The sequence below is a fragment of the Dermacentor silvarum genome, chromosome 2 (assembly GCF_013339745.2).
Source record: "Dermacentor silvarum isolate Dsil-2018 chromosome 2, BIME_Dsil_1.4, whole genome shotgun sequence".
Classification (NCBI taxonomy): Eukaryota; Metazoa; Arthropoda; class Arachnida; order Ixodida; family Ixodidae; genus Dermacentor; species Dermacentor silvarum.
Window position 1 is genome coordinate 82,160,053 of NC_051155.1, and position 25,928 is coordinate 82,185,980.

At 47.7% G+C, this 25,928-nt stretch overlaps 1 protein-coding gene across 1 annotated transcript in view; it reads left to right on the forward strand.

Moving 5' to 3' along the window:
• Positions 1 to 3,455: 3,455 nt before the first annotated feature.
• The window catches only part of LOC119440187 (xaa-Arg dipeptidase), a 31,484-nt gene continuing 9,011 nt past the window's right edge, over positions 3,456 to 25,928 (forward strand). The window contains exons 1-5 of the mRNA XM_049661423.1: positions 3,456 to 3,580; positions 11,490 to 11,715; positions 13,842 to 14,011; positions 15,003 to 15,152; positions 18,210 to 18,340. Coding sequence (XP_049517380.1) covers positions 3,578 to 3,580; positions 11,490 to 11,715; positions 13,842 to 14,011; positions 15,003 to 15,152; positions 18,210 to 18,340 — 680 coding nt within the window. The 5' untranslated portion in view covers positions 3,456 to 3,577. The remainder of the gene's footprint in view (positions 3,581 to 11,489; positions 11,716 to 13,841; positions 14,012 to 15,002; positions 15,153 to 18,209; positions 18,341 to 25,928) is intronic.

Here is a 25,928-nt window from a genome sequence, read left to right on the forward strand (position 1 = left end):
GCCGTCAACGCAGCTGCCATGGTTGTCAACGTACCGCCACCCGAAAAACTAGGACTCCCGTTGACTTGAGTTCTTTTTTTTCTCTAGTTCCCCACCGAGAGTGATTTGATGTTCTCCCATGAACTAACGCTGCTAGCAGTACTTCGGTTTTACGTGCACTTTCTGTGTGCGGTTTGGTATTCTCTTGCTTTTCTTCGTTGTAATGAATACTAACGTTGTTTTTGGGAAAAAAATTACTTCGTCCTTTCTGATTGTGAGTTTAACTCACTATTGAGAAATCTGCCATCACAGGGACAGAGCCTGTGCTGGAGAAAGGGCATGTCACCTTCTACAGCACAATCAAATCACAAGATTTGTTTTTACCCTTTTTAAAGAAATCTTCAGGTAGAGTGCACCAAGTAGGGTTTTTTTTTGGTGCCTACAATATATTAGCGAAATTTGCGGCAGGATTTTGGGCGATGGGCTGTTGAAGCAAACCCAAGTTTTTGAAAATATACTCTGAGCTCACCACCAAGTCTTTTCACCAAAAAAATTGCAAATGGGTGAACAAATTTATTTATCTTTTACTTGTTTGGTTTAAATTAGCATAGAATAACACAGTTCCGTGAGTGAGAGAGAAAAAGATTCATTTAAAATAAATAAAAGAAGGCATGATGGTTGGTGCCCCTATTCCAGGCCTCCGCCGGCACGAGCGGCCTGCTGGGCTTGGTCCAGAAGAGCCAATTGGCTCTCCAAGCCTTCGTCTGCGAGCCATGCCTCCCACTGCCTATTCCTCATTAGTGGATGTTTGAGCATTATTGGGCTGTCTATGTGCGGATGCCTCTTGGGGCACTCCCATGTGATGTGTTTTAGTGTGAGTGTGTCTGTGCACCACGAGCACTCGTCAGTGAACCTGGTGGGGTGTATTCTGCGTAGGTGGTGCAGGTTGGGGTACGTATTAGTCTAAACACGACGCCAGTCTCTCCCCTGGTGGCTGTTTAAATTCGAGAGAGGATGTCCAAAACATCTCCGCTCCTGTCTTTCCTGTAAGAGGTTGTCACGAGTATTCAGTGAAAGGTTGTCGCTGGGCCCTGCCGTTGCTCCGACGTTTAATCCTCGAGCAATATGGTCTGTATTCGTGTTCGCTGCCAGTCCCTCGTGTTTCGGACACTATATGATAGCGTGGTGCCCTTCTAGTTGATTGCCCAAAATTTTGATTACTGATTGGGGGTGCCTTCACATTTAGAAACAGGTGGCAAGCCGCTTGTGAGTATGATAATACGAGAGCCGAATTGGTTTGGCGCTCGGCGTCTTGAATGGCCAAGGCGATAGCTACAGCCTCTGCCGCGCATGCCGGAGAGGTTTTGAGGGATGCCGTTGTTAGGTTGTTCGGACACGTAGAGGCTACGTAGAACGTGTCGGAGCTGGTTCGACTAGCATTCGTGTAATACACTCGCTGTCCCATGCCGAAACGTTTGTGAAGAGTCTTTGCGCTTGCTCTGCGTCGTCCGGGATGGTACTTGGGATGCATATTCTTGGAAATTGGGGCCACCGCAATGTGCGATCGAACGTTGCGGTCTATCTGTGCCGTTTGCTCTCCGCAATACTGGGGCCTCAGTGTAGAGCCTAACCACGCCAATACTTCCCTGCCCTGAGTTAAAGAACAAAGTTGTTCTTTCTGAGCATATAACGTCGCGACTGCGTACTCGTCAAAACTATTGTGCGGGCCTAGTCCAACGAATCGCTCTGTGCTAGCGCATTCGGGAAGACCAAGAGCACGTTGCCCTGACCTAACAGATTGTACAGCTCGAAAAGGGGCAATGCATTATCTACGACACACACGGCTTCGTGTCATACCCAATGCATTGCCCTTTTAGAACGTCATGACTCTGACGCCAGCAGGAAGTTTAGGAATGTATACTTTGCCGACGAGATATGACACGCACATGGTTTTGGAACAGGAAATCGTCTCTGGACAGCTCTGAGAAATTTAAGTCACACCTTCACCGCACGTAAAATGGCGCCGATCAAGCTGCCCAAACCTTCGCGTCTCGGATCCAGAGGCCAAGCGAGAGCACCATTATATTCGTCGATGTAACGTCTACGTGGTTCCTGCAAGCCAATCCAGGCCTGTGAGAGGAGAATAAAGTACAGCTCCTAATGCTTGCTGCTGAAAGCAAGCTTTCGGTAGGCAATGTGGGTAATCCTCCAGCTACTTTAGCACAGATCCTTTGTGAATAAACAACACAACATATGCTTCGGCGGTGGTCACCACCATGGGAACGTCAAATTCTCGTAGCCACCGCCTGCTCCCTCGCGTGAGAAGCCAAGAGCGAATTGCTCGTCGGCTCCTTGCGACGCGTTGTCGGGGAAAAACTCCAAATGTTGCAAGCAGCGGGACACCGAATGAATATGATGGCATATAATACTGTCATCCGCGATAAGATTCTACAGTAGACAAGCAGTTTTACACTACCCAGAGGCAAAAACTCCTTGGCCACTTCTTTCCCAAGACTATGATTGCCTTCTCATCCGCAGCCTTCTCATCCGAAGCATCGCTTTCACCAGCGTTAACTACCAGCCGTTTCTCGATCGTCTCCGACAGAAGTTATGGCACCATGATTTCCGAGAGCCTTTTCTCTACACACAGCAGTATTCAGTGACATTAGACAGAACATCCAAAAGTGTGTGAAACACGTGTGCTTTTCGCGAAGATGGACCAAATAAAAAAGTCCTTAGATGCTGTGCTTATATTTGTGGTTTTCTCAGTGAGTACAGTATAGGAAGCGACATTTCGTAATGCAACTTGATTATTTTTCTGATTTGTTTCCTGGAATACATCCCTGAAATACTTTTTGTTTTATTCCAGAATTAATTTTCTCTAATTATACGAGCTTATATGCAATAGACTGCTTACAGGTGATCGCGCGCTCAAACCAGGCTGGTTTCAGCACGCTATCAAACAGAGGTAACTTACTACGGGGCTATTGGCTTTTAACCTGACAGTTATACTTATTCAGTCGCCACTCAGTTTTCATGGGAAAGAAAAGTCATCATTATCAGCCTATATTTATGTCCACTGCAGGGCAAAGGCTTCTCCCTGCGATCTACAATTACCTCAAAAACAGAGTAAGTTGCTTTTTTTTTACTATAAGCAGGTTGATTGCGTCTCATTACATTTTTTTCTCCATTTACAAGGGTGTGCTTACAAATTCAATACTGACTACATTCAAAACGTCCTGCCGTCGAAAGCAAGCAGAGTTCTTCACTCTTTCGTTTTATTGTTTATAGAACAGTTGTGCACAATTTTATCTTATCGAAGCACAATGACCCTTAAGTGGAAAGACAAGCATAAAAATATCCAAGCGCCTAAAACTATAAACCGGAACATAAAAGGTCAATGTTATCATAGACACAAAGTTATCCGGCTCTGCCATGCGCGAACTACGGTATCATGTGTACAGTGTTGCTAATACCGCAGCTATCTCTGTTTGTAGCTGCAGTTTTACGTCCACCGTCAAGGATAGCGCAACGCACCTCTCCACGAACAACGCTCGACGTTTCTTCAAAGGAGCTTGCGTGGCCGGGTGCTTCAGAAATGGTACGTCCTCTAGGTTACTTCCTATGTTTCACACGTTCACTATCCACTGATAGTCAGTAATGTACACTAAGCCAACGAATGCACAACCACAAATACAAGTTTCACGAAATAATAATAATATTGTGCTACTTGCCTTACGGAAAATGGAAGACGCAGCGTTGGAACAAAACAGGGCAGACATGGCATGAGTAAAATATTTTTAGCTAAAGCACGTGCGGCGTGTTTGTGTTGCAGTTGAGCTGATGTGGGCACTGGTGAAGCACGTAGAGTGATCCTGCAGGATACTGGCCTGAATAAAACAATTCTGTAAACAATTTTTGCGCTAGTGCATTTCGTGCGCGTACTTATAAGTGTATAGACATTGTTTTTATCTCACCGTCTTTCGTTGATGCCTCCGCTTCTCATTTGTTGCCGCATGCCAAGCCTTGTGTTAGGCTAGCCTCTCCAATACTTTGCCTTTCTATACGACCAGTTTGCAAACAATGTGCAGAGCAAGGAAAATGCCGGTTACAAAACTGAGCAACCAAAAATGAGTGGTTTGCTCGATGAGTACACCTTACGATTCCTCAGGGAGTTCCTTTGGGTTTTCTAGTTTTCTTTTTCAGACCCCGCCAATACATTATATATATATATATATATATATATATATATATATATATATATTGTAAAGGAAGAGAGACAGGCACAGCACCCGTTCCTGGGCTGGCTGTTCTCATCTCTTTGTCGTCGTCCTCTCCCTAACGCCCGCCTTGCGAGCGCCCGCGGCCAAGTTCACTTCGTCATTACACTCGGCCGCGCTGCAAGTTTCCGGCGCGCCTGGAATCACGCAACCCATCCAAGCATTAAGTCTTCGTCTATGAGCCGTCAAGCGTGCCAGCAGCTTCTCTGGCTGGTGGCACTGGCTGTTGCGCGCTGGTCGCAGGTCTCACTGACGACCATCCCACCGCTCAGCGCTGTCCGTCTCAGCCGAAGCGGAAGAGGTTCCCTCAAAGGGTGCTTCGTTGATCACTGTGAGTGGTGCGACTGCTACAAGTCTTCACCGCCTCTCCTCATGTTTGCAAGGATAGGAAGAGTTGTAGAGGCCGTCCAAGGACGGTGATGCTCTGAATGACTGGAGGGCACAGTCGGAGCCATTCTGAAGCGGCGCTTCGTTGCGATGGCCACTATGCCTTGGGCGCTGCACTGACACTGAAGGGAGCACCTTGACACCTGCATGGATGCTACGCTTAACAGCGACAGCGCCGACAAGTGCACTAGGGGCGTTCTCGGAAATTGGTGACCGTGGTAATAGATGGCTCTGGTCTATGGCCGCTGACGGTTGCCTGCAGGAACGCAAAATCACGGTCTCTGGTAGCAGGAATCGGAACTGAAGAATTGCCACCGCCACTGCTGCTGGAACCACCAGGTGTTGGGGCTGGTTACTGTTGAATGTTAGAAGATACCGAATTGCCGCAACTGCTCGTCTGGTGCGGTGGTGGCTTCGGGCAATGGGCATCCTGCAGTAAAAGCTGCAGTGTCTTGTGATGCCTCCCTTGTGAACTGGTGTAACTGACACTCCCGAAGACGAGAACGACGACGGCGCAGGGTAGAGTGGGCCTGGACGCGGCTGCTGTTGCAGCCCAGGGAGGATGATTGCAGGACTCTAGGCCAATCGGTCCAAGCCCTGGTCGTCTTCTCGCTGCTTGTGACGTAAGTTTAACGCCGTCTCGTAGACGGGCTGGCGGGCCATCTTGTTGGTGGACGGCGCCCCCTTTGCGACAGGGGTGGCGTGTGCCCGAGTGGGACTTTTGTTGCGCTGCTCCTCGGCCGTCAGCAGCCGTAGAGCCACGGCGGCTGGGTCCGTGTCCCAAGGGTCGCCGTACTGCAGATTTGCCGCGTCGTCGCCCCATGCCTCTGCTTCCGCCGCCGCTGCGGATGCAGCTTCATCCGCTGTCTAGGAGGCCTTGCTGCCGGGTACGCGATGGAAAGCGGAGGACGCTGACGTGGAGATGCTCGAACCGGAGGCCTGTGACTGATGCAGTGGCGGCTGAGGGATCAACTCGCTGCCGCTGTTGCTGAACTATTGGTTCTCGGCCGTGGTCTTCGACGACGACAAGCCGCAGCTCATGCTCGAGGATGTAGGGGACGTACTGGCATAAGGAAACGAGCTGAACGCAGCTATAAGAGCTGCACTCCATTCAAGCCAGGACTGCTGCTTGATGCCTGCGTAGTTGTCCCAAGCCTTTGCGGCAGCGGAAAGTCGTTTTGCTGCAACCAGCTATCTTGTGTGGTCTGGCCAAGCATGATGATCACCCAAAGCATTGATAGTGTGAACCCAAATGATGACGTCATCTTGAAAGCCACGAAAAGGTGGTATTTTTAGGTAAGACGGCTGCTGGAAGCCGCAGCGGCCCAACTCCGCCAAGCTGCCTATGTAGCCGCCCGAGGAACCAGGGTCGGTCTCCACGGACAGTGCGGTCGTTGTGGTAGTCGCGGCAGCCGGTTCTACCACCAAGGAAGCATCAACGGCATACCTTGGTGGCTGAGGAGTCGAAGTAATTCCTATGCTTACATTGTCGCCAAGGGGAGTGTGTATGGCGTTCCCAGGCAGGACAGGTCCAAGACGAGGGGGGGGGAGGCTGGAGTGCTGTATCAGTGTGACGTGCAACGACGCAACCACCGACGGATGCGAAGGTGTCCCTCAAAAACTCGAGCTGGTGATTTAGCTTGGCGATGGCTTGGACGAGATAACCGGTAAAGTCCTGCCCTAGAGCCAACGAGGAGGCTTGGACGCCATCCCCGGATGGCGCGGCGGGTGCTTGCGACGGTGGCAGAGTGGCCGGCTCCATAACCGAGGAAGCGAGGACAGCGTTCCTAGGCAGTAGGGACCCGGCACGCCGAAGAACCGTGCGAGAGAACACTTAAGGCCGGAACGCCTTAAGGCAGGTTCGCTGTAGACTGCGCCATTGTAAAGGACAGAGACAGACGCAGCACCCGTTCCCGGGCCGGCTGTTCTTATATCTTTGTCGTCGTCTTCTCTCTAACACCCGCCTTGCGAGCGCCCGCGGCAAAGTTCACTTCGTCTATACAATATATATATATATATATATATATATATACCTTAAGAAGCCAACAAATACCGACACCAAGGAAAGAACAGGGGAAATTACTTGTGCTTACTAATTGAATTGAAGAAATCATAACTTAATGGAAATGAAAGGGGGTGAAAACAAAAATATATTTAATTTCCCTGATGTATTCCTTGGCTTCCCTGTCTGTAGGCTTTAAGTTGTCGTGACTAGCAAAATTGAGCCCCTGGATACCCCTTTTTCCGTCGTTTATTATTGCGATAACAATTATATGGACACTTCAACCGGATTTCTGCCGTCGGCGTCGCCGTTGCCGTCGCCGTGAGGTTCCGTATAGATAAAATATTCGCCGCGCGCCGTATGCCCGAGCGGAAGCGTGCGGGGACGCGCGCTATCACGGAGAGCGAACGCACTCAATCTCCCACGCGCAAGCAAGGAAGCGGAAAGCCAGCGCCGGAGGGAGCGGGGGGGGGGGGGGGGGGGGGCACTTCTACTCTGCCAACAACCGCGCTCGTCGCTCGCCCGCACAGTCTTATATCTCGCCCACGCGCAAGCAAGGAAGCGGGAAGCCAGCGCCGGAGGGAGCGGGGGGGGGGGGGGCGCACTTCTACTCTGCCAACAACCGCGCTCGTCGCTCGACCGCACCGTCTCTTATCTCCACACGGCTCTGACCTTTATGCACTGTGCATTCGCCGCTCAGTTTCTGTTGAAGCGATAGACCGCACGTACCTTCGCCCACTGCAGCGTATGGCCGGGCTTGCTGCCAGCGTTTTGACAGTCGTTGTCTGCAGTCATTCAGTGGGATCTATTCATGTTTGTTTGTGCGCGCTCACACCACGCTTGTTCATTCAGTTAGTAATAGTCGAGCCACATTTTCCAACGCACGCTACACATGTAATGCTGCCCGTATCGGCAGTGCAGCGCTACAGGTGTGTCCCTTCGCACGCGCTGCCCACGGGAAGCGCTTCTCATCAACACCACCATTTCACACGCGCCTTTTCGTGGTCTTCGAGTCTCTCTTCATGTCGGTCTACTTACGCCGCAGCACACCTGCTTACTTAATCAGCTCATGTTTAATACAATTCATATTGCTACCAAAGCCGCTCACCTTACTTCGTATGACATTGCTGTGTTGCTATCGCATTCATTGCTTCGCCCTTAGGGCGAAACTGTGACACTTTTCATTGCGTGGATCTCGACTCTGGCTGCCTTGATGTCTTTATGTAGCATGCGAGGGTTTATGAGCCACGTGCCTGCTCTACCAAGATCACGTGTTACGTGACACATCTGCCCGCCATGGTTCTGAGTGGCGCTGGCTAACCCTCTTAGGGCTAGATATAGCAAATATAAATACCCAAGTTAGTGGACAAATTGATGGCCGTCGCCATAGCACAATTGGTAGCGCAACGCACGCGTAATACGGAGGTTGCGGGTTCGGCTCGCGCTGACAACAAGTTAGCTTTTAGTCCACTTTTATTTCTCTTTTCTCTATTATTTTCTACATTTCGATTTAAACTACACTTAATTTCCCCGATGGTTTCCTTGCCTTCATTGTCTGCTGGCTTTAAGTTGCCGTGATATACGTATGTATGTATGTATGTATGTATGTATGTATGTATGTATGTATGTATGTATGTATGTATGTATGTATGTATGTATGTATGTATGTAAATTTATGAACGTAGTATCAGCTCAAGACACCGACGAGATTTGCATGGGAATATATCGCGTTTTGAGCTGATACTGCGTTCATAAATTTACAGACCCGCCGGGGTGGCTCAGTCAGCAAAGGCGTTGTGCTGCTCAGCACAAGATCGCGGGATCGAATCCCGGCCACTGCGGCCGCGTTTCGATGGAGGCGAAATGCAAAAATGCCCGTGTGCTTGCGTTGTAGTGCACGTTAAAGAACCCCAGGTGGTCAAAATTAGTCCGGAGCCCTCCACTACAGCGTGCCTCATAATCACAACTGGTTTTGACATGTAAAACCCCAGAAGGACGAAGATATATTTACATTACACTAAACACACTATGCTGCATAATACCGTCCCTTGTTTCATATTGAGTTTTCCACTAATAGGAGCGCCAGGTGTATATTACTCTTCACTCTGAGCATATGGTTTGTTTTCGCTGAAACTTCACATAGATGTAGCGTGTTTTGAAGTGCGATTGATTTTTACAACGCTTTCGGGCATTTCTTGGCAGTTTCACCCGCAGTGAGATTGAAGTGGGTGTTCTCCGTGGCGACGGCACTAAAACATTTCTCATTCCGCTACACCGGAATGGTGGCACCATCTGTCGCTAGAAGTGTGAAAACACGGTATTCGTCGTAGCTGTGACAGATGGCGTTACCGTTACGTTGCAGTGGAATGGACACGTTTTAATGGCGAGGCCAGAGACGACACACACTTTTGGATTTATTGTGGGCATAACTGGGGAAGCTGGGGTAAGCAATGCCTGAAAATGTAATATTACACCAATCACACTGCAAAACACACTACCTGTATGCAGATTTGAAGTGAGAACAAGACGTAGGTTCATAATGACGAGTTATGTACTCCTGGAGGTCTTATTTTTGCAACAAAAATTTATTTATCAAAAGCGCATTGCATGAATTATGAAACATAGTTTTTCGGCGCAATATTTGACGGGACACGGCGAAATAGACAGGACAAATGCGATCCAGTCTCTAATTGCGCCGAAAAATTATGTTTCTTAATACTCGTAAAAAACAAGCTTGACTTAGTGTCTCGAACACATTGCTTGATCTCTGTGGCAATGTGACGCGGTAAGTTTAAATTCGTTGCTTCTGTGGCCAGACTACTGAAGCTTTGCAACGGTACTTTTACGTATTACGTACTGCCCTTCAAAAGCAGTACTTACTGAACCCAGCACCAGGCCTCGTCGGTACATAGTCATTTATCTCATTTTAATGAATAACTCAAAATTGTGTGTTAGCACAAGCATTCCCCAAAACAGTTTAGGCCTTCTCTCTAAACAAAAAGCTTTTGCCGCTGAACGAAAAGCAAGACCCTTAAATACCGACGCCAACAGCACACCTGCCACCCGCAAGCAATTTTTCTTAATTTCAGCACTCGAATATTTACAAACTAATGCGCACATAGAGAGACTGCTTAATCTGTGCGAAATCGTTGTTGCATGTGACTTGAAATTAATGCACAACGTCCATCACATTTGGCTCTTAAGAAAAGCGGTGATACATTTTGTCGAGCATACAAGCTGCATGGTCTACCATGAATCAGGAAACGTATAAGGCCTGCACTGCCGAGAGATCCATTCCGACAAATATTAATCGGAATTTTACAATTTCACGTACGTGTGGGCCTTTGTTTCTAAATCCACTGTGATGGGTGCCAACGTGAAACATTTGACTGCAGAGCATAATTACATAGAAGACTTGGGGGACCTATGGAACGTTTAAATTAAAGCTTATTTAAGTAAATGACGGTACACATTTGCATAGGAGTCTACAAGAGGAAGTTGCGGAGCATAAATGTCTGTGTGGTTTTCCTATCAGTTCAAGTAAAAAGTAGAGGAAAAAGCAGTGGCAAAAAGGGAAGTAGCAAGGCTGGGTAATAACGTTGGAATACTAAAAGCGCACAATTGTAAACCGAAGAATCGCCAACTCATTAATTAAGTCGAAAATTATGTCAGCCCTTAATGAGATAGCGTAAGATAGCTGATCAAGTTTGGATGAAATATATGCATAATTGGTAACATTCTACGTCATATAAAATGTCGCAATAGGAATGTATGCGTCGTGAAAAGTAGTTTACTTTGAAGTTATAACGCACTATATATTACTAGTTGGCTACCTAGCAGAAAATACTTTTTTCCCTAGTTTAAAACACCTAAGTGTTCCGACGCTTCCTGTGAGTTATTCCAAAATGGATATGCTGATGGGTGTGCAGTTTGCTTTCTGTACTTTTTCCGCACGTATGCGAGAGGGGCGAAGTCTTGTGTGAATCAGAGGCCAAGGATCATGACACTAGTGATGTATATTGAATATATGCTGCCATTATTATTGCAGAGATAAAGATTCATAGCAGTGATGCCAACAGTTAGCTTTCATCTATTGTTCTTTTAGGACAGACATTTTATTGTAATATATGAGACATCCGCACTCGGTACTGGCAAATGGTCTCTATTCTCGGGAATGACTGAGCTGAATACTGCCTACATTGAAATAACACAACCCGGATATTCACTAAAATTTGGCTCAAGTTCCAGAACAGGGTTTTGAGGGAATCTTATAAGGCTGCGAAGACTCAATGAAAGCAAGGCGTTTACAGTATCATCAATTACAGACATTCACCTATAGTACCCACATTGTAAAGGGGGCACGTCACCAAGTAAACAGCAGGCATAGGAATGTCGAGCTGCGTTTTGACACGACAAGTGCGCACCACTCATGAAATTCCCGGAAGGACCACGATGTAATCTGTCATCTGCGCATGAGCATTCAGCACCTTAACCCTTAAATTCATATTCTAAAAACGTTTGGACTCACTTAAATGAGATTAAACTACAAAATCAACCATAATGTATGCTGCCTGTAGGTAGCTGTCAACAAATTCAAGAGTACACTAACTTGAAGTATGGCTCAAGTGTCCGTGAACTCGTATACATATAGAGAATTGAGAGAAAGTTTGAACTCTAGCGACGTACTAAGCTTTCAATGCTTCTTCAATTGTGCGTAGCGTTCGTATCTCCTTGTTTATTTATAAGTGAAGAATTTTCTCCCGATATTTATTAGTTGCCCCGGAGGCAACACATGAATATGTCAATTTTCGCTTACTACGAACCTGCTTTCTTGCATGCAGCCTAACCTTGTCTCGGCCCAGCTTGATGCAAGGCAAGTCGTCGAGGACGCGGTGGCATCAAGAAAGGAGCAGCTGCACGCCGTGGGCCGCTTCCTATGGGAGAACCCCGAGACCCGTTTCGAGGAGCACAAGGCGCACAACATTCTTTGCACGTTTCTTGAAACAGAAGGTTTCGACGTAAAGCGACACTACGTTCTACAGACTGCTTTCCGCGCCGAGTACGGAGGTAACAACAGCGCCATAGGACCATCAAATTCAAACGCTATCTTCAATGCACTTGATGACGTATTTTTTTGTGCCGAAATTGTCTATATTTCGTGCTATCCATGAGCAGACAATATAGCATAAAGAAATAATGATACGTGCATAATATGCACTCGATATGTGCTGTAGTCGCAGCCACAAATTGTTATTGAAGAGGAAGGCTTATGTATCTCAACAAGCAAGACAGCACAAAGTAAGATGCTCCACTAAGTTAGTTGAACAAAGTAAAGCGCGAGCAAAACAATGACAGTGCGTGGTAAACCAGTGAAGAGTAAACATCAACAGCAGTAACAAAAGTAAAAAAATAATCGGCAGCCCGACCCTCTTTCAGGTCATCGATCCTCTTGAACATCATCAGGGTATTTTTATGTCCACTGCAGGACGAAGGCCTCTCCCTGCGATCTCCAATTATAACATGTATACGCAGGTGTTGCGCTAGTTGATTTCCTATTTTATCATGCCACCAAGTTTTCTGCCGTCGTCTACTGCGCTCCCCTTCCCCTGGCATCCGTTCTGTAACTATAATGGTTCACCGGCTATCTACCCGACGCATTACATGGCCTGCCCAGCTCCATTTTTTCTTTCTCTTAATGTCAACTAGAATATCGGCTATATCAGTTTGCTTTCTCATCCACACCGCTGTCTTCCTGTCTCTTAGCGTTACGCCTAGCACGGAACTTGTTCTCTAGCTTCTTTGTTAACCTGTTAACTAAATGGCTACGCGCGCCTACTCTCACGCCGCAAGAGATGAGTAGCAAATTTCCTTACGCACTTATCTCTACGAGAATCACATCGGTTTGGAAGGTCGAACAAACTTCTTCTTCATGCTTGCTCCTGAGAGTACGTCGGCAGTGCGCACATCAGCCAAGCGATGGGTGCCCCACTTCGGCCTCGCATTGAAAGGATTCCCAACGCAACGAGCTTGGACCAGGATGGCGACACGCCTCGAAGGTGTGCAGCTCGAGAAGCAGATGACCTGTTCGTCAGATGTTGGAGCTCGGGTCTTGAGTCATGTCACCCACAGATACCAAATAGAGCTCACTGAGGGTCCTCAACGACCCTCAGTGAGCGCGCTCACCGCGACACCCTTCGGCGCGTCGCAGTATGTACGCTACGCCTCAGACACAGCTACACGCAAATATAATGGCTAACTATGGACACGGCAGTTCACGCTCTCGCTCATGTGCTTCAGTCTGACAGTGGTATGTGGTACAGAACAGCTTTGCCCTGCACCAGATTGACCGACGGATAGTAGCTACACCTAAATTCCGCATCTTGCGCAGTGGTGCAATACGAAGCGAAAGCAGCCAGGCGTCTAGCCAGGAGCGCCCAGGAGCGAACGCGCGCTTGCAAGCGTAGGTCTGTTCTGACCTTAAGTTTCGCGTATTTAGAGGCTAGTTGGGTATTCTAACACTAATAAATCTAATAGAAATTAGCGATATCCGACCTCTACGACAGTGATAAACAGTGTGGTCAAAGTTTCATTCCTAAGCGGGCGGGCGCGGCCGTTCCTTAGCAGACGATATTCGGCAGTAGTACAAAAGTCGCACTTCCAAAAGTTCTTAAATCCTACCGAAATTCTACCCGCACAGTTTTCGCTTTCTTTAGCCTGTTTATTAAATTGCGTCAAATAATATACACAGTAGCAGTAGAAAGAAGGCCACTGATTTCAAACACCATTTTTGATTAATTTCAGCTAATGGCCAATAATTATGCACACGCGGATTGGAATCGGTTACATGACGAAATATGGCAGCCGAAAAGTGTCAGGAAAAGGCTTCTGTTAAAAAAGGAGTGTTTGCGAAAAAGATGACTTCGAGCTCATTTTACTAGCTCTACGCATCGCGAACAACTGCAAAATTTGGCTGATATGTTCAGAGCACCGTATGGTATGAGCGGGCTTTGTTTTTCACCAAGCCCGAGGATGGGTTCAGGACCACTTTAACAAAAAGCAAAGCAATTTTCGCTCCCCCCCTCCACCGCCCCATCTCTCGTTTAGATTTCACATGCTGTTTGCCATGATGCAAAACTGAGTAGCAGAACGTTACAACCTAGTGGAACGTGCCGCTTTCCATTAAATAATGGCAGTCGGTTCGTCGCCGGTTGTGGCCCTGCTATGTGAGTACGACGCCCTGCCGGGGCTCGGTCACGCCTGTGGACACAACTTGATTGCCGAGAGCGCCATCACCGCTGCGGTGGCCGTGCGCGACCTGATGAAGAGACAAGAGGAGCTGTGCGGAACACCTGTACAAGGCAGGGTGAGTGTTGCCGTATTCAGAGTTATTGGCGATGTAGAAAGAGGAGCGTTTAGAAAATAGAAGAGCTAATGAAGATTACATCTGTTATGCTCGATAGTTTTATGATGAAATAATGGTGCGAGCTCGCTCTGACCACGGAACGTTTCTTGTGTTTATTTTTCTTTGTTGGGTAATGATTTCCGTCACAGACGATAAGGACGCTGCCTTTGTTTCAGCGACAGTAAAAAAAAAAAAAATCTGTGAAATGGTAACTGTTACAAGTCTGGCTCCAATCCCCTGATGTGCTCTCAGCGTAGACGAACGCGTAGAGAGACAAAAAATTATTTAGTCGCAAATGAGCGTTCATGACGTAGTATACAGAAAGCCGTGAGAATGCTGAAGATATATCGAATGTCTAGTGCGCAAATAAAAAAGAGTATTCGTCGCGTAATTGTAAATTAATTGGGTATTAACGCGAAAAAAATCACACGGTCAAAAGACGCTTGCCGACTCAACAACGCCACTATTATATATACCATTAAGACCCGAAGCCTGTCGAAGGAAAGACACTAACGAGGCTATCTGCCGCTGCCACTTTCGAACTGACACTGTATGTGCAGATTCATTAATAACCAGAGAGTCACCCCTGGTGAGTGAGCCTATTGTAATCTTTCACTTGTTACTATAACCGCTGTGCATGATTTAACAATGAATTTCCGCAATAACAATTTTGGCACACAAGAGGAGCGTAGTGAGACGAAAAAAGGAAAATACTTATTATTTTGACTGGTTAGACGCAGTCGTTGGCGTTCCTTGGAAATTGTCTCACTTTTCTCAAGAGTAGCCACATTGCACGCACACGGCATTATTTGTCCGATGTGTCTTTTTGTGTCCTCCGTGTTTCTTTCGCTATATCTCACCTTGACAGATACAAGCGCGTAGCTCTCCGATTCATTGGATACGGTGGGAAGGTTAGCCAGACTGATCGATTTGTACGCCGGGACGACCGCAGGTGGTGGTGCTGGGCACGCCCGCCGAAGAGGGTGGTATGGGCAAGGAGCTCCTTTTGCGAGCCGGTGCCCTGGATGGCATTGACGCGGCTCTGATGGCACATCCAGAGACGAGGAGCGCTCTGCGAGTCGTCCTGTCAGCGCGATGCGGGGTGAGTACACGCTCTCTGGTGCCGAAACGCCTAAACATGAACATGCGTGCACCGTATGTCATTGAAGCGGGTGGGCGTCCTCCGTTTATGCTTGTGTTCCCTATCTTTCCTGCGCTGCTGTTTACAGAGCTTCTCGCCCTAGTCCATCCTCGACGAAATTGCGTAGGCATGCCAACCTAAGCCGTCGTCGTCATACAGCAATCTGCATTCTAGTGTCGCAATGACGAGAGTAGCACCCTGCCCACCTCGCCTCCCCCAACAAAACAAACCGCCTACAATATTTAGGGAAAATAGACAGTGTTCTGAAAGTCTAACGTGTTGGCCCGTAACACCCAAGAACACGAGCAGCGTAGGTATAGCCTTCTGCGCCGGGTTACCCTAAACCCCTGGCACAGAACTCTCTGTTCTATTAGCCCCGAGAATGAACAAGAGCGGCGCTGCGAGCGCCACTCGCATGACGTCATGGCAAGGATTTGCGCTTGTCGTCTGCTATACAGTTCGGGCTGCGTCCGGGCGCCTTCTGCAACGTTTCCGTTTGTTCGCTCTCGTTCCATTTACTGGTACACTTATGACCGTCCTCTCAAATATATTTTGGCCATGTCTTGTTTCGTTATTGAAAGAGCTTATTTTCTAGACAATACATTTCTCAAAGGCAACCTTACAGTGCCGGACAACGGAGGTCAGGCTGGAGCGGTGTGGGTTTTTTCATGCTGTTCTACACTCTGCAGCGGTAGCTCACGTGGATAATAAAAGAATAAACGCGAAAACATAGGATAAAGCAATCTAATTAAGCTACCATACTTGCCGTGGTGCAACAATAATGTAAGAAACGCTGCCTATATATGACTTCTACAACATTTATTATGATTTTAAGCCGCGAAATCTTGTTTGCTCACGACGACCTGTTAATTGGTAAAACATTGAATTTTCGCATTTTTTCACAGAAACGTTAAGCAGTAGCATGAAGAATAAACAACACATCAGTACAGATTCTACCAGTACCGTTCGCTTTCTTAACTGCTTCGCAAATTTAAGCCGTTCTTAGCCAGGTAATTTTAAGCGGCTCTAACTTTAAGTAAAGCTAATTGAGGCTTGAAGCTGCTTGCCTCTCACAAAAAGGCATGGACCAATATTTCTTCTCTTTTCAGTGCTACATGCTCTACTCAGTTCAGCAATCTAGCACTGCTTGTTGCTTAAGGAACCGCTGTGACCGATCTACTTCGCGAAACTGACAGAGCTTCTGGGTGCAACTTTTTGGGCTAAATTTGACTTTTAGACCATATGGCTGCAGACAACAAGAAGCCGAAGCTTTATTTTTTAGTGGTATGGGACACATAGAAAATATCAGCACTCACATAAGGAGGTCAAAATTTCATAAATCAAGTAAATTCATTTGAGGCTTGCATATATAGCGTCTTGTTTAAGCGGGTGGTCTACGAGGGGTCTTTTACAGGCTGACGCAGCGAATGGTAAAGTTAAACACCATTGTGGTTCGACACATCGTCATGCAAACCGGAGTTGGATTTTTGTCTTCCATGCAGCTGCAGCTGCACTCTGGTGCCTCGAGTATGTTATAGCCATTCCAATTGTCGCTGTAAAGGACTCCTTCACGGTTTCAATTCGAAGTTGTAGTGAACGGATGAGTTTCGCGAACAACGCGTGCCTCGTCATCACGCCATAATTATAGACGGTTGCTTCCATTGCGGGAGGTATCGGCCATATTGCCGACAAAGACCGCTTGCGGTCACCATGAAGCATTAAATGGCTTGTAGTGGCTTGGCTCTTGATCTTAACCACGAACCGTTTATTTCAGGTGATTTCTACACACATATGAAGCGCTGTCGTGTTAAGAGCCATGTGGAATGCTTTTTCTGGGTGGCTGTTTCGGAGGAAGGTGAAACGTTCGTAAAATAGGGGCGCCTAACTGTTCCTTTTTGCATTACTACGGTGCGCAAATTTGAGTAATGAGCAATGACAAGCTTGACGAAAGATTCGCAGCAACTATCCTAATTCAACGTACTGATTTATATATAAAGTTGACACCAAATACCAATATTGCTGTTCCGTGTAAAACGACATGTCTGCCATAACTAAGTACTAAATGAATGAAAGCGAAGCACCGTACAATTAAAATTTTCTATGGTGAATTTGCACACATTCCTTTTACGCAAAATTTATGGGCTGACACGGTGCACCTCTGCTTTGCAAAAGTGGTAACCCCCGCAACTGTATGTCACTTCTATATCCATTCACGCAGTTTCAAAAAAGACACTGTATTTTGTCGTGACAGCAGAAAGTAGCCAGAACATCCTTCAGGAAGTATGGCTGGCGCGCCCCCTACTCCTAGCATGCACGAAGCAAACGAGCGCGAGTGGCAGGCGAGCTAGAGCGAGCGGCTTCCTGGCCGTGACGTCACTCGGGAAAGGGCGCCACTCCAACTTCTCGCCGCTAATAGCGGGTTATTGTTCGGTCTATAAAGCACCTCCAACATGACTTTCTCATCTTCTTTATAGGGCTGGCTGAAACAAGAAAGGTCTGTGATTTTTCCTGCAGTTGCATGCACACTGGAACCTCGTTATAACGAAATTGAAAGGGGAGCCGAAATTACTTCGTTACGTCCATTATTGTCATCTATTGCAATATATGCCTAATGGGGTACACAATTGTAAACATGGAAATAAGAAGACGGCTTTGCGGCCCGTAAGACCACTACACGGCCACGCATACGATTAATTTTCAATAAGAGAGCAAAAGAACCTTCGTCGTGTGCCCCACGCGATAGAGCACCTGACGCGACTGCCTTTAGATAGCTACCTTCTGCTCCAATGTGATGGCCCTTTTGCGTCAGCTTTCCACTTCGCTCGTCGCGGTCGAGCACCACGAGGCACACAACACAGTGCTGCGCGGTGTGATCGAGGAGGCACGCGAACTTCGCCAGGCCGGTTTGGCTCGGCCGGCTGGTACCTCCGAGATTGCACTGATGGGAATGTGATCTCGGAAGTCCACGCCCAGCTGCCAGCACACGCGGCTCTGTTAAGGTCGGCGCTCCACATGCAGGTCACCGTACTCTTCGAGAACGACGCAAAACAACCGGGCGTGCAGTCAAGTGCTTTGGACGCCGCCGTGTTCGCCTACTCAGGCCTGTCTCTACTTGCGGGCTCGCCTGGACCCAGAGTGCAAAATGCATGGTGAGGTTCGTGATGGTGCAGCTTGCAACGCTTTCAGACTGCCTAATACCGGAAAATCAAATAGACTACATAATTGTGAGCAAACACTTTATTATGCAGCTTCAACGCTTTGCACCTGATATCACATGATCTACTAATAACATCACTACATTCAATGAATGTTTGAACAACGCGGCGATGCAAACTGTGCGCTGTGCGTGTGCTGCTCAATAGTTGTAGTACTGTGTAAAATCGCATGTAAAGAAGATGATCGCGGACTGAGAGTGGTCTTTTTATTCTAGCCGAGCTCTAAAAAAAAGGCATGAAATGCGTGATTGATTCGTTTGTCCCCCTGTGGCAATTGAAATGGTGACGCGAGAAGAGAAATGCAGTGAAGAGCGACCGAACATTGGATGTGGTACGCTAAGATAAACGTTCGGCATGAACGCGATCCCGCATGGCGTGGGAATTAACCGGGTATTCATCAGAGCGCTTCTTCGTACGCCTTCTTCTTACTTGTTCTTTAAACCCAATCGAAATGTTATACGTAAAGCTATTACAAACTCTTTATATTCGATTGCTGCAATCTCGCCTCCACAATTGGCAAAAAATTTTGCGGGCCAGCCCCACTTCACTTATCACGCGACGTCACAACCGCAAAAACGCCTTATCTAATATGACATGTACGTACTGATTATGCATGATTAGGGCAAAACAAAACAAAAATAATTATTTTCGATTCTACAACTCTTCTGCCATTAGCCTTCGGCTATTGGTCATAAGTTTTCAGGCTACGCCCACTTTGCCTGTCTGTCCCGCGACGTCACAAAACAGCCAAAACTCCCCACGTCAAAGTGCGTGTACGCATTAAAGTTGCATTAATATGATCATATGTCACACAAAACATTTTTAATAGCACGAGACTGCCCTGTTCTGAAAGTAATCGACGACGTCTTCCTACCAATCCCTTGGACACTCGCCACTTATAGCTGCCGTGGAGCCTGGATTTATTTTCGTAGAATAAACATTTGTGCATGGCAGTATAACGTTGTCGAGACCTTTCGGCACGTTTGCGGCATCAATCTGCCCACACTTTTTAGTTGTGGATCCGTTTTAGCGGCATTTTTAACCCTCTGTTGCACGCCGCTGCAATTTTCGAGCAGCCGCCGCAAGATAAGCATGGGGAAGCGGGCCAAATCCAGACGACGGCACCACCCTCCTCATCTGGTTATCTACTTTCAATGTGCTAGCTCCACCCCATTGAAAACCTCTCCACTGATTTGTCCTCCTCACCTGTTGTTGGCCAATTGCACCTGAAAAACCTGTCAAGACAGACAATGCTATTTGTTTTGAAAGCAAACAGAAGTGATCTGCTATAAACGAGCAGAGCTTTCGATTGGTCGGTTCAAAGAACCTTGTCGGTCACCGCCCTATTCTTGCGTTAGTGGTTACGTGATTTTGTCGTCAGAAGATCGGAAGAAAGTATTCGACTGCGCAGCGCCTCCTCTATTTTTGTAGCGTTAGCTACACTGGCCTAGCCAAGCCCGTTTCGCGCGGCACATCAAGAGCCGTGCTGCGCATGCGCAAGGATCAGAGATGTCACACGGCTTGCGCACCGGAGCCGGCACCTCTCGCGCACTCCGCCGCCGCCGCGCGCGACTCACCGCCGCCGGTCTGCGCATTCCAGAGGAGTGACGTCGTAGCAGTGCTAGACGCACTGGCGCCGGCGCGCGCTCGCTGTGCAGTTCGCCGTCTGACACTGCGCTGGAGCCGCTGCGCTTCTGACTGGCGTTTGTGTGTGTCATTGGAGCAGCAGTAAGCATGACAATCAAGCTAATCCTTGACAATCTAGACAACCCGGAAAGCTAAGAATAATCAGCTGAACCTTTGCTAACGCTACGTATATCCTGGCATAGCCGAGCTAAGCCACTGCAACATTTTTTTTGAATGCCAGCCAGATCCGACGGATCCAACGGTTTCCCCCAACCCTCTCCGATTACGCTTTCCTACTCTCTGCCATCGGAAAGCGCTCGCGCCTGCTTTGCGGTCGTGGGGGAAAGTACCCTCTGGGTGGCGCTTCACGACGGAAGTCGGGAGGAAATAATCCTGACAAACGCATGCAGCGTTCACCACATCTCCGGAACGGCAGCGGCCCGCGCTCAGTGGCTCAGACGCACGCGTGACGCAAGCAGCCGTACGCTCTGGGTCGCGTCACATCGCGGCAACTCACTGAACTAAGGCGGACCAGCGGCTCCCATTGCGGAGCAGGCGATTGCACTGGCATTGCAAAAATAGAGGAAGCGCTTGACACAGACACTTAAGACTGCTTACGTGTGGGGATGCGAAATCATTATAGTACCTTTGGTGAAAACTTTAGTCAGCCAGATGGCTTCCACGTGACCTGTACAATCATAGACGCACCAGGGACACCTTTAGGGCGTGTTCCAATACTCGCCTTAGACGGCTAAATAGACAGCTAAGCGGACGGCGGCCATCTTAAGTCTCGTTCCAATTCTCACGAATATGTCACAGTACACAGCATCGAGAAGATAGCATCGAATTCAAGAACGATGCAGGCTACATGAGTGCAAGCTGCTTTTCTGTCTAAACAAGATGGCGACTGAGCAGGACGCTTGGAAACTCAACGGCAAAGTCGTCGGCGCACACGAAAACGTAGGCTCGCAGGCGAAAATACTCAAAATACCGAACTAATGCGCGCTTTTCTCAACTTTATCTTCGTCGCCGCGAGGTGGCGTCATGTCGCAGAAGCTCAGAAAACACCTTTGTCGATAGCATTTCTAGATATTAAAGGAGCTTATGACAACGTAGACAGGTAATTGTTGTGAGATATTCTTAAGCACGAAGTCATAGACGACGATTTCGTGGAGCTGCTGAGGGAGATATATAGAGACAACCGAGTACAAGATGTATGGGAAGGTCTAAAAGGTAATGAAATGGTGGGAATTCACCAAGGATTGAAGCAAGGATGTCCTCTGTCTCCATTGTTGTCCACGCTTTACGTTAAGGGTATACAAAGACGACTGGAAAACAGCAAATTAGGTTTTGATTTACTCTACATGCGTAATGGACAAATGGTGCAACAGAAGGTCCCTGGAGTGATGTACGCAGACGACATTGAGCTACTCGCGGACAATAAAAAAGATTTACAGATACTTGCAAATATCTGTGGCAACGCTGCGAGAAATCTAGGCCTTAAGTTTAGCACAGAGAAATCAGGAATTACGATCTTTAATGAAGAGGCGAGTAACTTCGTGGTGTCAATTCAACAGCAAGTAATACCCATAGTGACGCAATATAAGTACTGCGCCGTACACATAAACGAAGGAAAGAATTACTCAAGCAACCACCAAGATAATCTGAAAATAAAGGAGAAACGGAATGCAGCAATAATGAAACACAGAGGACTGTGGGGCCACAAAAAGTATTAGGTGGTTGCGTGGAATCTGGAAAGGAGTAATGGTGCCAGCGCTAAGATTCGCAAATGCCATTCTAAGCTTCAAATCAGATATCTTGTCAGGGCTGGAAGTTAACCAAAGATCAGTAGGCCGGTTGGCTTTGGAAGCCCACGGTAAAACCACAATTGAGGCAGTGCAGAGTGACATGGGTCTTTTGAAGTCAGAGAAGCACAGAGCAAAATTAGTTTCGAAGAAAGGCTCAGGAACATGGATGAAAGTAAAGGGGTGGCTAAAGTGCACAAGTGTCTGTACATGAAAAGCGTGGACACAGAATGGAGGAAGAGGTCAAGTAAGTTGTCAACCAAGTACAGGTTAATCATAACTGTTAATAGCAACCAGTTGTCATCAGAAAGAAAGTGAGATAAATAGAGAGAGTGAATTGGATGCAAAGAATGTAAACAAAAAGGACCATGGACATTTACAAGAATGAGAAGAAAGAAATTAGAAGGGAAAATCTGTGCGATAACACAAAGGGCAGTGCCTTGCTATTATTGCGATAGCAATTATATGGACACTCAAAAGCAGATTTCTGCCGTCGGCGTCGCCGTCGCCGTGAGGTTCCGTATGACGTCAATGAAGACGAAATCGTCGCCGCGCGCCGAACGCTGTATGTGCGAGTGAAAGGGCGCGAGGGGCGCGCGCTTTCACGGGGAGTGAACGCACGGCAGAGAACAAACGCGCGTTCTGCGCCGTGCTCGCTTAAGGGCTGCAGAAGTAGGCGTCTCTTTCCTCCTTTACAATCACCATATATGTAGAGCAAACGCGCCTTCTTCCGACGCGCGAGAGGCCGTGGGGGAGGGAGGGGGAGGGGGAAGGGAAGGGAGGCGACGTTTAGCTGCGGCACTAAGTGCCTATTTATATCAGAGGCTCCGGCAACAGTCACCAACGCCGCACGCATTTTGAGCGAACGCGGGCAAAACGCCGACGGCGTCGACAACAGTTCTGCGTGTTGCCGGTGCTGCTGCATGTCCAAGTTTATACAGCTGATAAAGCTAATATCATTACTCCGTATAGCTCTCTACAATTTTGCTATCGCAATTGATGCTTCGCCTTTCAGGTGAAACTGCGACAACATTTTTGAGGCTAGAGCCCGTTGCCTAAGAACCAAAACATACTGGAGCAAATATTCGGAACTAGATGAGGCATGTGTATGTTTCAGTAAAGATCCAGAGACCACTCAGCACATCCAAATGGAATGCGACGGGATTCAGCCAGTGAGACCGTAGGTAACGTACAATTTCGAGAAGCGCTTGAGTTTCAAGTGGAAGGAAACATCAAAAGATCAGCCGTAGAGATAAGCAAGAGACGATTAGAGTACCGGTGGAAAAAAAAGTAGGCAAAACATCAATACGACCTGATCTCGCAAAATCATAAGTAGCAGTGCACGGTAAATTTTGAAAAAAAAAAATGTTGCAGTGGCTTAGCTCGGCTATGCCAGGATTACGTAGCGTTAGCAAAGGTTCAGCTGATTATTCTTAGCTTTCCTGGTTGTCTAGATTGTCAAGGATTAGCTTGATTGTCATGCTTACTGCTGCTCCAATGACACACACAAACGCCAGTCAGAAGCGCAGCGGCTCCAGCGCAATGTCAGACGGCGACTGCACAGCGAGCGCGCGCCGGCGCCAGTGCGTCTACCACGGCTACGACGTCACTCCTCTGGAATGCGCAGACCGGCGGCGGTGAGTAGCACGCGGCGGCGGCGGAGTGCGCGAGAGGTGCCGGCTCCGGTGCGCAAGGCGTGTGACATCACTAATCCTTGCGCATGCGCAGCACGGCTCTTGATGTGCCGCGCGAAACTGGCTTGGCTAGGCCAGTGTAGCTAACGCTACAAAAGAAAAACATTAATTAGAGGTATATAAAAATGCTAGATGAAGAACATGTATAGTATACCTGATTAAATCAAGCAGGCTAGGTGACTATTTGGCACCACCCCGTTTCAAAGGGGATACCATTAAATCATCATCATCATCACCATCGTCTTCCACACGGCTCAAAACGCGTTCCATTACTTGGCATCTAAGCTGTCCTGGCTGTCTTCGTAGACGTCAAAGTAGTCTGTCTACGGTGATGGAAAGAATTGGAACACAGCCTTAGTCAGCCAGAACAGTGGAGCAACCGTGGATTCGGAGAAGCGGGCTCGTCTCGCATCCAGGATTCCCGGGTTCAGTTGTCACCCACACCGAAATGTACCATGCTTTCTTTCCGAAGCCATTAATTCACTTGGGTGATACTTTGTGGTGATGCTTCTGCAGGTGGGGTTAGCCTGTAGAAGCAGGCTAACTTAAGCCAACTTAAGGCAATCTATCCCTCTAAGCGTCTCTTTCCGCGCCAAAGATGCCGCCATGTGTGAAATAATCCTGTCTGTCACAGAAGTGCGAGAAGAATGTGCGAGACTTCCTTGCGCACTATCCACTATCCTTCTGTGAAGAAATCGTCTAATCCACATGCTGTACAGAACCCTCCTCCTTTCAGGACAGAAGCGCTTCCAGGACCAAATGAAATGTTCTGTGTCAGCCACATCCTTGCGCTCAGTGTAAGCCCCTAGCTATAAGTTGGTAGAAAGGCTGCCGGAATGACGCAACATTGACGGATGCATGAGCGTGGTGCTGCTAGATTTTACCACAGTTGCGACGGCTTTAAGTACATTCCGCTAGGACTGTAAACGGTTAATTTCAGTTTTTTTTTCATTGGTTATCTTTACTGTGGTGCTGCAATATAGAAAAGACTAGCGGGACAGCTTTTCCCAGTGCACAGTCGCAGGCTAGAGTTAACTATCTTGATCACGCTGATTTATCTGCCTTTGTGTAAACAAGTTCATCTCTCTATCTTTCTCTCTCTTTCTCTCACTTCCTTCTCGTTTGTGCGTCAGGGGAAGTATCAATAAACTAACAAAATTTCTCTAGCTAGTGCTGCTGAAGCCTTTCTATAAAGTGCGCCTCCATCTTCACAATAGGCGTGTTGCTACGCTCTGAGGCGACACCAAACCTGGAGGTCCATCGCAGCCAGCTGCACTTCTGCGTGAGGGCGCCGAGCACCGAGAGGCTTCTCAAAGTGCGTCGTGAGCTCGAGACCTGCATGGAAGCAGCCGCCAAGGCCACGGGATGTGAAGTACAGATCGCTGAAAAGGAAATCTTCTGCAAGCACATGAACCTCAATGAACCCATGCTGAGACTCTTCCAGCGGCATGCGGAGGCGCAAGGTATGCACACAGGCGCTTAATATGGCCATTGAAACAGGTACGGTGACTGTAAAGCTCTGTTTAGAAGTGGCTTCAATGAATTATGCTCAGTGAGAACCTAAAAACTTAGTACAAGCTCTGTCGACACAACTCCACGGAATTAGTCCTGTATACATCACCGCTGCGAAACGTAGTTCTCGAGAAACCCCGACATTGAAGGAAGCGATAGTGAAAATTAACGAACACTATCGGTTGCGTGTTATTTCCAGCAAGATTTAACGGTATTGGCTATATAAATATTATTTTAATTGTACAGCGATATATTGGCCATTACATTCTTAAGTATCTGGCACTCCTTAAGATAGCGGGCGATTGTTCCTTATTTTTCATATATATATAGAACATGTCTTCTTCCACGGGATAATATTGAATGTTTGTTAGTGTTCGAATCTGCATGAGTGTTTCTCTGACGCAAGAATAGATTGCAAATAATGGTGGCTATTCAAAATGTCAAGCGCCATCTATCGATTTGCAGCACAGCGCCACCTGCCATATTGTAGACAGGAATGGTAAAACAAATCTGCTCGCTCGATAGAATAGCTGCACGCATAGCTGCCCGCATAACTACTGCCTTCACCCTTCTTTGGTGGCGACTTCCCAGTGTAGTTCGCTGCTATATCCGAAGCAAGCGGTTCGTGGTAAAGCCAGTAAATTGCAAAGCTTTTTTCTTTGTTTTTTTTTTTACAGCGTAAGCTGTTATGGGCTCAGTCCCATAGCCATTTCGGTTCGCGATGGCCCCCGCCTCCGCCGACGGCGTCCGGCTAACGTAACCGCTATCGCTGGAAATGCGAAAAAAGTACCCGCTTCCCCCGGAATAGAACCCTCGCCAGTTGCGTAGGAGCCAGACACCCTACCACTGAGCCACGCAAGCTCTTGCTATCGGGCGCCGGAAAAA